The sequence below is a fragment of the Poecilia reticulata genome, linkage group LG3, assembly GCF_000633615.1.
Source record: "Poecilia reticulata strain Guanapo linkage group LG3, Guppy_female_1.0+MT, whole genome shotgun sequence".
Lineage (NCBI taxonomy): Eukaryota > Metazoa > Chordata > Actinopteri > Cyprinodontiformes > Poeciliidae > Poecilia > Poecilia reticulata.
Genome location: NC_024333.1, coordinates 7,703,685 through 7,716,400, shown reverse-complemented (window position 1 = coordinate 7,716,400; position 12,716 = coordinate 7,703,685). Strand labels below are relative to the sequence as shown.

The window sequence follows — 12,716 nt, the reverse complement described above, 5'->3', positions numbered from 1 at the left end:
ATATAATTTTTACCATGTGTTTAAAGAAAACTGTTCAAGATGCATAACTGTACACCCATGATGAATGACACTGATGTGTATGTTGAGCTGTACTTATCTCCTATTTATGGTTCCACAAAGGTGACACCTGGGTAAAAGGTGCAAACAGCCTCACAGGAAATGCAGTTTCAGTACTTCCTCAAATCGCATAGCATCTACCATTTTTGTTTCTGATTTATTTTATTTTATAAGTGGCTTTGAATATCAGAAAAATAACTGCTGCTTTTAGTTTACAGAGAATAGTTTTGACTTTTTTGTTTATATTTCCTGCTGTTTACCCAGTGAGAGCTTTTGGGTTTAATCTAAATCTGTCGGTGCCATTCATCTCTTCTGACTTTTTCTCTCCATCTGCTTACTGGAAATGAAACAAGACTGCATCTGTGAAGCTTTTCCTTTGGATAAACAGGTTGTCCTTCAAGTTTCTTCACTGGCTGGTCCATTGTGAAACGTTCAGTTCACACATTATTTTTGTTCTAAATGGGAAACTATATAAATAACAAGAATTATTACATTTTATTATTTTTTGGAACCCTAGTCTAGATAATTAGAACACAACGTCGGAGAATTTGTCTTTTTTTCCACCTTTAGAGAGTGGTGTTCTATTAATTTAATTTGTATCAAATGGCCCATTCAAAAATGACTACAGCATTGTTTTGAAAACCTCTTTTATGTGAAAAATATACTTTAGCATGATCTTGAAAAAGATGCATCTGACTGAACCGCAAGACTTGACCCACGAAACCAAAGTGGAAATATTGGATAATAATCCGCGGTGTTTGTAGGAAACCCTAAAGAACCATATCGCAGCAAACTCATCATGCCAGTTACTGTCAAGCACGGTGTTGGAAGGGTCATGCTTTGGGCTTGTTCTGTAGCCACAGAACCTGGTCTCTTTGGATTCAGTTATCCATAATAATCCAGTATACTTCCGCATATTCCGGAATTAAATGGGAGAGCTTTTTGTCTGGGAGCTGGAATTCGGCCATGCAAGCAAAGCGCCACAGAAGAATGATCCAGAATTCCTCCACAAGACAGAACTCACTGGGAAAACCTTTCAGGTAATTCTACTTTGTAGGGGAAAAGTAAAATATTCAGTCATTGCTTTATCAACTTGGCTTTCTTTTTATTTTATTTACCCCTTTTACAACTTTAATAATGTCCTGATATTCAGCGCCTTCTAAAATGAATGACCACACATTTTTAAACATCGGGTTGACGCTGTAGGTGAAAGACATTACATGGAACAATGAAAATGTGTTCAGGATAGTAACGGTTCAGATTACATTGGAGTCTCGCGGCGGGGGGAAACTGACCCTAAATTTCAGATTAATGCGCATGTTCTCGCATTCAAAGTGTTTTCAAACACTGCTCACGCCCCGACTCGCATTTCGAGACAAACATGAGCCAGCAGACTGTCACGAGAAGCGCACATTTGAAACCAATTTGCATCATTTCTATAAATAAAGCTGGCCTAATTGATTAGAAATGACTCGAGGGCAACCTCCTGTTGACGTTGCTCGCCTATCGCAGTACGCATGCGCGGACTGAACCCGACGTCACGGAGGGAGCAGGCAGGAGCCGCTCGGGGAAGAGTTCGGGACCTGTCGTATTTTTTTCCCTCACGCAACAAAAATAAATTTTTCCGTTCCTGTTCACGATGTCGGGACTTGACAGCAACCCGTTCGCTGACCCGGTGGACGTGAACCCCTTCCAGGTGTGTGTACGATGTAGCTTTGTGACTTTTGGCAGGTTTGAATCAGGTGTAAGGTGAGGAGTGAAAGAGAAAACCTGTTTGGTTGGTTGCTGGGTTCGGCCATTAGTATTTCCTGGCCAAGAATTTCTATAAGAGGTCGGACACGTATTCAGTTAAATGTAGGGCACTTTATCTTTATCATTCAAGTAATTAAGGAAATGTTTTTTGCTTTTACATTAGCTTCCTCTCGGTTTAACTCACCTGAGCAGGTGAGGGGAATCATTAGCAGGTGTTTGCAAACATTCAGACGTAATATCTTCTCCACGTCCCTGAGTTTCTTTTTTCTTTTTAAAGCATTCTGTAAACAGGAACTCTACCAATTCCTCGAGCGTTAGTTTTGTTAACTTTAGTGTTTTTCTCATTGCGTTTTTAACGCCCTGAAAAATGGAGACGTATTTTCTTAAAGGTAAACCCTCTCACTTGCTCAATCTAATGAAATAATTACAGCAACCACAACAAGCCTATTACTGGGCCTCCATCCACGTGAATTATTAATCTGCAGTGAAATGGTTCAGGATTGAAATGCTCCTCTTGGATTACTGCATTGCACCGATTAGGCAAGGCGCTTGGTAAACTCGCTTTTATGCTGCTAAACTATCCCTGACCTCTCTGGACTCACCTTGACTGCTGAATGTATTATTGAAATTTGTACAGATATGTTAGATTCTATTAAAGTCCTGAAATTTGTAAATTAGGGCCTTCATGGATCAGACTTGTTTATCCAGAACATCTTGACAGGCTTAATTGGCAAGAGATCTTGGAAGTCTACAAGCTCACATGCCCATTGGTAGAGGCCACTTTCTCTCGCTTTATGTATTACTAGTGTATAAATTGTTATATCTATATTAACTTTATGTGTTATTTTATTTTTTGCCTTTCCCAGGATGCATCAGTCACACAAGCCATCAGCGGGGTCAATGAAAGCACCGGAGAGTATAACCCGTTCACCGCAAATCAAATGGTGATCTTTAAATAATTAAATATTTTGTTTAATATATTTATTTCGAACATGAGCAAGGAATGCAAAAGAGACATTTTTGTACCACAATAATCTTAACATGCTCACAAAGGAAATATAGCTACAGATGTAAGGTCGTTTATTTAGATCAATTGTGTGTCTAGGTTTTTTTCAAACAATAGTTTTTTGTTTTTTTTTATTCGTCCCACAGGGAAAGTACACTGGAACAACCATCCCAGTCTCTAAAACCTCCTCATCCCAACCTGCTGTACTTCCGACTTCTGTGGAGCAAAGTCCACAAGTAAGTGGTGGGAAAACAATAGGAAAATTTTGGGCGTCGCTGTGTTGGGAATGTTTTCCACAATGAAATCAAAAGCTTAAATCATCTAAAGTTTACTGGGCTGCCCATGACAACTTAAAATGGTTAAGTGTTTGATCATTCTGGGTACCTATGATTTCTCTTTAGTATGAATGGAGTGTTAAGGTCTTTGTAGATTAGGGAAAAATACATCAAGAAAACTGGCAAAAAGGCAAAACTTCTGCTAAGTCAGAAGTTTACTGAAAACATTAGACATTATTTTTCTCCAACAAATCCCAGATGTCCTCTAAGATTTAACTGGCAAATGTACGAGACGCGTATTTGGATATTTTCCAAAGTGTAGTGGGCTTTTCCTCGTTTAAATATCAGAAATTATGGGATATTTTAAAGGTTTTGGTTTAGCTTTATTGTACATTAGATGTATATATTTTGACCTGTCGGTTGGCATCAATAATGTCAGCTGTATATACCAAGTTCTGTTGTATAACTGTACTTCCAAGCTTTAGTACAATAAAAAAGTATCCTTGCAAACAGAATTCAATTTATTTCTATGTCACCAATTCACAACACTTCACAATGAGGTCAAGTTCTGTTTATTACTCAGAATGGTTTAAAAAGGTTTTCTAAGGAAATAGTCAAAACCTTATAAAGTTCAGAGTTTGAGTTCTTTGTATTTATCTAACATCCATTATCAGCTAAACTCAGCAGTAATAAAACCTAACCTTAACATGAATCTGAAGTTATTTGGGTTGCTTTCTGCTGGGCCTTTTCTTTTGAAGAGCGCTAACTTGTTTGTCACTGACTTGTCTGCTGTGCATCAGGCTACGGCAGCAGCTGCTCAGGCCAACCTGGTCAAGCAGCAGGAGGAGCTGGAGAGGAAAGCCGCAGAGCTGGAGCGAAAGGAGCAGGAGCTGCAGAACAGGAGCAACAGAGACCCAGGAGGTAAAGCTCTGCACATGTTTTTCTGGAGTTGCACTGAGAAAATGCTTTAGTATGAGCATCAGTTCCACCCTCCTGTGTTAATATCTGTTTCTCAGCTAAAGAAAACAACTGGCCGCCTCTTCCAAGGTTCTTTCCCATAAAGCCATGCTTCTATCAGAACTTTGAGGAGGATATCTCAGAGGAGTACCGCAGAATCTGCAAGAGAATGTACTACCTCTGGATGTGTATGTAGCCTGCATCTCTATATGCCTTCACCCAAAACCCAAAGAGATGATTTTTAAAAATATATGTATATATAGGAATAAGTCATTCATGTGTTAAAACTAATGGATGTATTAAATATTCTCCTGTTTTCTTGTGAATCACCACAGTCCACAGCGCCACCCTGTTCCTCAACATCCTGGCTTGCCTGGCTTACTTCACCGCTGATGCTGCTAAAGGTGTGGACTTCGGTCTGTCCATCCTGTGGTTCATCCTCTTCACCCCCGTGTCTTTCGTCTGCTGGTACAGGCCGGTCTACAAAGCCTTCAGGTACAGATTTACGTTCAGCACTGGATCCAAGTAATGGTGAAAGAGAAGTAGATGTGTAATGAAAAACCTTTGTGAATGCTTTATGAATATTTTTCAAGTATGAACATGTATGTGTAGCATTTTAGTAGCTTGACTTCACTTCTTTAATGCTAACCAATTAAACTTGTAAGTATTAAATAAAGAAATTGTAGCTTTTTTAAAAGACATGCAGTTAGAGGACAAACATTGCATAGCTGTGCTTGTGTACTATTGCTATTACAAAAATATTCCCACTCAAGTTGTTCTCTTGCTTTTAGAGTTTAAGCTTATAATCTGACTGCAAATGACTGGTGCTTAACCCACCGTTTTTATAGTTGAAGAGTTGTGACATTGAGTGCTGAGACTCTTCTAGCAACAACTGGTTCCTAAGCACTTTCGGCTTTTTTATGTGTTTCCGTAATATGAAAGTTGAACTTTTAAATGTTATACAACACTTACTATGTCTGTTTTTCTTTTTCATCCACAGGTCTGACAGCTCCTTCAGCTTCTTTTTCTTCTTTTTTGTTTTCTTCTTCCAAGTGGCAGTGTACATTATCCAATCAGTGGGCATTCCCTCATGGGGAAACAGGTGAGTGTAGTGCTGGTAGATTTTCATTCACATTTGTTCTCCAGTATGTATGAGCATGATGATGTGCGTAGGTTTGTAATAGTGCATGCACAACTCACAGCTGAGTGTTTTGGTGGATATTTCTTTCCTGTGTTCTACTCTCTTGCATATCTTTGACAGATTCCTGTTGACCTATCTTGTGTGCGGTGCTTTTTTTTGTAAGTGCACAGAGCCTTTCTTCTTGGGTTTATTTTCAACATCATGTTGTGTATTACCGTATTTTCCGCACTATAAGGCGCACCTTCAATGAATGGCCTATTTTAAAACTTTTTTCGTATATAAGGCGCATAGAATAGAATGCGCCTTATAGCATAGAATTGCCTATTTGTTCCGTACTCTTATTACACATCCACATTTGTAAAGAAGTGGTCCTCGAGTACTTTATATAGTAGTCTGCCCCAGTCATTGTTTCACTCACGGTGTTGGTGTTGCGATATTGTGCCCAACTGCTTTCTGGGTAACACAGACCAACCGACACACTGCCACCGCAGTCTCTGTCTCTCTTCCCCCGCCCCCCCGGCTTTAAATGTATTTATCAAACTTTATTAACAAACCAGCGTTCTGACAACTATCCCAGCATGCACCGCGCGCTTCTTTTTCTACAGGGAAAAATAAAGTCGGCGGTTGCTTACTGTAGTTGCTAGACCTGTTGTGGCTCAATATTGGTCCATATATAAGGCGCACTGGATTATAAGGCACACTGTCGGCTTTTGAGGAAATTGAAGGTTTTTAGGTGCTCCTTATAGTGTTGAAAACACGGTAATTCTTGAAAGCCCTTTTCATCTTCTGTTCTTTCGAGTTTCATATTTTCCTAAGTATCAGCGGGGATAGCTTGGATGCTAGCCAACCCAGCATTTAGTTGGAGCATTTATTTTTAAACATGTGTAGCATTGACTGTAGAGGAAAATTTCAAACACGTGGTCATGTTTCTTTGTCGTTGGTTTATACAGTGGATGGATCTCATCAATTAGCATGATTCGTACAAACTTGGCAGTTGCCGTGGTTATGATGGTAGTGGCTGGTTTTTTCACCGTCAACGCTGTTTTGGGTGTCATCCTGCTGAAAATGGTAAGTTACCCATTTTTTACATTGCAGGTGTTATTATATTTCATACAGTTGTGCTTAGACCTCTACAAAACAAAGTGGACATAGACTTGAGTCTTAATGGTAGGCTAATTATATTGAAGAAATTCTACCAACCAAATAAGTTGATTTTTCAGGTCACTAAATGAAATAAATTTGATCGTTTTACAACCCAAACAAAAGTCTATCTCCTGCAGTTTGGCTATACACCATTATTCTGGTGGCTACAGAATAATGTAGCCACAAGGGGTTTAATTCACCATTGAGATGACTTAAAACGCACCATAGCAACCAAAGAAAACATTAGAAATGCATTATGTTGCTTAAGAATGGGCATATAAGTACATCTTAAGTTTGAGCATCTAAATTATGGATTCAGTACAGTTTTGGGAGAAAGTGGTCTGGCTGAACAGGACCACTGTCAGAGTCTTTTGGTATCTGCTAAGAGTTCAGGACAACTTCACTGCTCTAAGGAGCTAATTTTTGTTTTGGCTTTTTTTTTCTTTTTTGTCATAAGTCAAATTTAATTGAACATAATTTTTAAAAGCAGCAAGAAGGGTTAAAAACATCCAAAGGGGTGAATACCTTTTTGTTGCTGAGTATTTTGTAAATGTCATGCAAATTAAATGTTGACTTTTATGAAATGTGTTTTTCTGAATAACCTATATTAGTCATAATTCCCACCCCAGGTCCACTCCAAGTACAGAAATACAGGCGCGAGCTTCTCCAAGGCTCAGCAGGAGTTTTCCCAGGGAGTCCTGACCAACCGCACCTTCCAGAGCGCCGCTGCTAGCGCCGCCACCTCTGCTGCCCAGGGCGCCTTCAGCGGTAACCAAGGGAATTAAACTGCTTCAGAAAAATACCTGGAGCACTCAGGCTAGTGTTTTCTAACCAAGAAGCCATGACTTAATGTCACGGTTAGTCATTTGGAACAGACCTTTGATAATTTTACAGAAATTTGCCAAAAGAACAATGAGAAACTCACAAAACGGCGTGGATAAATTCTGTGTCTCAAACACAGCTAAAACAAGAATGTCGATGCAAGCAGTGCCTTGAACATGGCCTGGTAGTTTTGACATTTGAGACTGCCTTTTATTTGTGTGCAATATGTTTGAATGTGCAACCAATTTCTTTGGTTTAAAACAAATTAGCTGAGCCAAAATGAGGCCTTAAGAACAAATCTGATATTAGTAATGAGTTGAGCTTCACAATATAAGTATGCAGAACTTATAAAGCAGGCCAACCATCATTCTGATCTGAGCATTTGTACTTATAGAAACTATGCACCAAGTTTTTTTTTGTTGTTATAAATTTTCTGTTACCGTTTTTCTGCTCTCTAAATTTGGTGGGGTTTTTTTGTTGTTTTTTTGTTCATATGACATGTACGCTGATGACTAATGAAGGTGATGGGATGAAGGTTTGTCTTTGTTCGCTTTTAATTGGTTTGCTGAGTTTTGATGCAACGTGTCTAAAAGGGTAAATGAAGATATGATTTTTGAGGGGGCTGCTAAGTTTTTATTTAATATTTACTTGTGAAGGAAACATCTGTTTTCAGTCATAACTAAGCCTTCCTGTAATTACAAAGTAATGCATTCAGGTTTGGTGCAAAATTACTGATGAATACTAGATGGTCTTGCATTAGTGAGCTGAAAAAAAAAAACAGAATACTTACAGGGCACATAGTAAATATTAGCTAGTTACTTCATGGTTATTAGGATTTATAAGACTTGGCATGCAATTGTATGTAAAAGTCATGACTTCTATATTTATGTATCATGTTTGTGTCTTTTTAACTAGTTTAAAAACTTTTTAATATGATTGTATGTCTGTGGAAAGATTGTGTTGTAGTTTCCTGTTATGATCAAAATGTGTTGTACATATGTTTATTTAAACTACATTTACTGGATGGGCATGTGTTGGAAAATAGTTGTGCTTGAATAAGCAATAAACATTGATTTAAACTAAAGAATTTTCTTATTTGCCAACAATGGTGGAGGAAGTACGCAAAAAATGTATTTAAGTAAAAGTACCACATTAACATTTTACTTAAGTAAAAGTATAAAAAAAAGTACTGGCTTTTAAAAATACTTGAGTATTAAAAGTAAAAGTACTTGCTGATTAATACCTAATTGCTAATATTAAGTGTATCGATCGTATTTAATTTTAATACATCAGTAATGTGCCATTTTAATGAACAATGCCACAGATAAAGCATGTTTTTATTGTGTTTACTCTGTAACATAGTTTTGTAACTTAGATATTTTATTCTATGCATCATAATTTCAGGAATGGAAACATCTTGTCTCCTGTCCTAACATAGCATGAACTTCACTTATTTTTGCCACTAGTGGCTTTTATTTTGAAAGAAATCCAACAGACAGTGGAGAACGTGGAACTAAGGAGCCACGTAGCAGAGTTGTAGTCTAGACCACCGAGCCTAAGACCAAGACCAACACCCGGCGCTACATGACACAATAAAATTACGTTTACCTATCAAAATTGCTTCTCAAATTGATCAGAAAGATCCACATTCCCATAAAACACTTAGTTATTAAATACTAACAGCTGAAATAAATGTAACCAGTATCGATTCAAACTCTTTATTCTGCTTTGTTTCCATCTCTGTGCCACAATCCGCAGAGGTCTCCTATTCAGGCTTTAGCGGGAACACCAACCGATCAGTGAATTCTCTGATCAGTTAACAAGTCAGTCAACACAAGATTCATTTGGACGTTTTAGCTCAATAAAGATGAACGACGAAAGCCCACAGAGAGAAATGGATGTGARGCCTAAGGTTTCTTTTTGGACAAAAGTGAAAAAAACATTGTCCAACAAAGTTCATCCTGGTCAAAGAAGCCCAGATTACAAAAAGAGAAACTTTTTCAGTGAACTTCTGTGGGAAGTGATTGAAAAGGCTGCAGATGGACCAACACTGCATCTTGTCTTTTGTGATATATTCACAAACATTTTTTTAAAAACCTTGGACATTTCCAAATACCATTGAAGTCTGTATTCTATACCATATATTAATTATAGTGTAAAATATTTTAAAGTTAATGTATTTAATATATTATTAACATAATTTTGAAACAAAACTAAATTCTAAGTCCACAGGAAATGTAGTTGTAGAACACAAAACACTTAGTTTGAAAGTAGCTCATGCAAAGTTCTGTAAAAATTAAACCATTCTACAACCAATTTGCAGACTTTATTTTGCAATTTAAGGCCATAAATTGACATGCCATCTAGTCTTTATAACTAACCTTTACTATTATGTATTAAGAGCTAAACATATTCTTGAACTTGCTTATGTTGATCTTCTGTAGATCACAACTAATTTATTGCATTTTACTATACAAATTATCAACGTATAAATGTAAAGGAGTCTTGACTCTAGACTTTGAAGTCAAATACACAATTTTGTTAAGTTATTACTATAAGATGGAACGTTAAAAAAAATACTTTTGAACATGAATCATAGTTGCTTGTTTCTGTATTTATCATCAAAAATAATTTCCCAGAGTGCTGTGGTACCGCTGTTCTATCACACCCGTTTCATACCGGACCACTTACAGCTCCGTGTTAACGCTATAAAATGAACGCTCTCTATGGTGGTATCACCCATGGAGGGATTTCTTTATTTAAATGGCTTCATTTTTCAGAGGACTACAAAGTGAGGGTATGGTGATTTTATTAATTATTTTATTTATTTATTTTTTATTTATTTATTTATTCATTCATTTCATTTAGTACAAAAAAAACAACCTAACACGTTTTTTTGATATACTAAAATATACATCTCAATCCATATGTATTTCAAAATTTTAAAACAAAATGAAATGAAAGGCAGCAGAAAGAAGAAAAAAATCTTATAATATCTGCCCCTTTTTTCTCAACTCTGAATCAAAACAGAAGGGAAAAAATGGTTATCTTCTGCGCCAAAAAAAAAGTCAGTCGTCTATCTCAATTAAACAACGTTAATATGAGCTCACTTTATACTGTTTCATACTTCTTCAAGAATCCAATCTTTGACAATCTCTTAAACATGTACAATGATTTGGCATTTTTAACATCATTTTGTAGGTCATTCCACAATTTGACTCCTTGAATAGAGGTACATTGTTCTTTCAAACTGGTTCTGAATTATTTGGGTTTCTTAAAAATCTGTATCCCCTTAAGATTATAACAGCTCTCTCTCTTTGCAAAGAGTTTTTGGATGTTTGAGGGTAATGTGTTTAGGTGTGCCTTATACATAACTAACAAAATATTATAATCAACTAAATCATAGAATTTCAATARCCTCAATTTACAAAACAATATATTGGATGGATATTTGCCATGTTTTCGGGTGATAACTCTTATAGCCCTTACATGTTTATAAGAGCGATTTTCTGTTGTCCTTCCATGGAAGCGGGCAGGTTTCAAACGGAAATAAAACACTTTTTAATAAGTTGCTGCTTTGACACGATCACAGAACTGCCAAAACATATAAATAGAAGACAAAGTGAATCACAGCAACGTCATCAGCCAGTGTAACGCTGAACTGATGCGGTGAAGCTACCAGTAGCAGGAGCGGAGCTGTGCCAAGAAACTACAAATACTGAAGAGAAGAAGGGCTGCCAACGATACAGTTGCAGCCAGGTATGTTTTTTTTTTTAAAGGTTTTGTTGGCTCTAGTGGCCTTTATTCAAAGTAGTTTGACAGGAAAGAGGGTCATGAGAGAAGGGGAAGACATGCGGCAAATGTCGCCGCGCCAGAAATCGAAACTGCGACCACCGGCATGAGGACTAAGGCCTCAATACATGGGTTGTGCTTTGCCCCTGCGCCAATACAGCACCCAGCAAGGCATGTTTTAATGTTACGAAACACAGTTTTACCAAGTTGCTCAAAGTTTAAATTGGTATTGTTATGCATTTAAGGTGTAAAGTTTACCTTCGACCAAACGCCCCCAGAGGAATCCCAGCGCCCCCCTTTTGTAAAAATTTCCGCCAGCGCCCCCTGCCGTCCTCTGAACGCCCCCCGAGGGGGCGGTACCGCCAACGTTTAGAACCTCTTCTTTAGCGGGAACACCAACATGCCTCCCCTCTTACCCCCCTCCGGGCCGCAGCAAAATGTTCAAGTCTTGTCCGGTCCGCGATAATAAAAAGGTTGGGGACCACTGGTCTAGACCACCGAACCCAAGACCAAATCAAGACCAACACCCTGCACTACATGACACAATAAAATTAAGTTTACCTATCAAAATTGCTTCTCAAATTGATCATAAAGATCCACATTTCCATAAAAACACCTAGTTATTAAATACTAAGAGCTGAAATAAATTTAACCAGTATCAATTCAAACTCTTCTTTATTCTTTGTTTTGTCTCTTGCCATCCCTAAAAAAAAATAACGCCCTGGGTAGTTGCCCATATCGCCAATGTCAGAAACCACAACTGTCTGCACCATTAAACACAGCAATTAACGGTAAACAACACTCAACTATGAACACTGTCCAAGGTGCAATAAGCAAGAAGTTACCGAGCAGAAGGAGCACCGTGACTGTTCTCACCCTCCCTCCTGCTGCAAAGTCTGCCACCATGACAGGTGACGAAAATAAAAACAAAGAGCAATGAGAATGCTCTGTGTTCTTATGTTCTTGTTTTATTTATTTGCCAATTAAATAAATAAATATATTAATGAAATTAAAAAAAATAGCTACTGCAGTGTACGCAGAGCATTACAAGAACACAGAACGGCTCTCAGTGAGGCTTCAGTCCTATCAACCTTAGTAAAGATCCGTCCAGAAGAATCGGATTGTTCCTGAATGTCATATTGGTCACAGCGTCGTCCCATATACACCTCAGTCAACACTTCCACACAATAATTCAGCGCATAAGTGACAACGTTTTCTCATCGCAGATGGAACTGCACAGCTAGCTTAGCTAGCATCACGTCCACAGATCTTATCTTTCTTTAAAGCTTCCTTTCCAAGTTGGACGAAGTCCCCACCGTTTGTGAAAGCGAAGTGCTGCTGATTTTACATGTCGCCATATCTTCTCCCGCTCAGAGGAAACCACTGCACATGCCTGGAACTCGGTGTGCGAGTAAAGGAGGAGGCGATGGGCGCCACCTTAAGTCCCTCAACTTCACATTTTAATGAAAAAAAAGCACAACACGACCTGGATGTAACGAGTAAAGCGAGTTTTATAGAAATGTTGTGAAGTAGAAAGTACAGTTACTTACTGTAAAATGTAGTGGAGTAAAAGTAGAAAGTATCCGTTATCTACTTAAGTAAAGTACAGATACACGAAAAATTTACTGAAGTACACTAACGAAGGACTTGTTACTTTCCACCACCAGTAATGAGTGAAAAGGATGTTGAGTCAGTCATCCTGGTTTGCTTTTTTTCTCGATCTCTTTGCAGCATGACTGGTTAAAGAAATTCATGTCTCTTAATGTTCCTA

At 37.9% G+C, this 12,716-nt stretch overlaps 1 protein-coding gene across 1 annotated transcript; it reads left to right on the top strand.

Annotated features, from left to right (window-relative positions):
- The first annotated feature begins 1,548 nt into the window (after window positions 1–1,548).
- On the top strand, window positions 1,549–8,236 carry LOC103462136 (secretory carrier-associated membrane protein 2-like). The gene is made up of 9 exons (XM_008404697.2): window positions 1,549–1,753; window positions 2,676–2,753; window positions 2,962–3,051; window positions 3,891–4,011; window positions 4,107–4,235; window positions 4,383–4,542; window positions 5,048–5,149; window positions 6,139–6,256; window positions 6,961–8,236. Exons 1-9 carry the CDS (start codon window positions 1,697–1,699, stop codon window positions 7,114–7,116), a joined length of 1,011 nt encoding a protein of 336 aa, XP_008402919.1. The 5' UTR covers window positions 1,549–1,696; the 3' UTR covers window positions 7,117–8,236.
- Window positions 8,237–12,716: the final 4,480 nt, after the last annotated feature.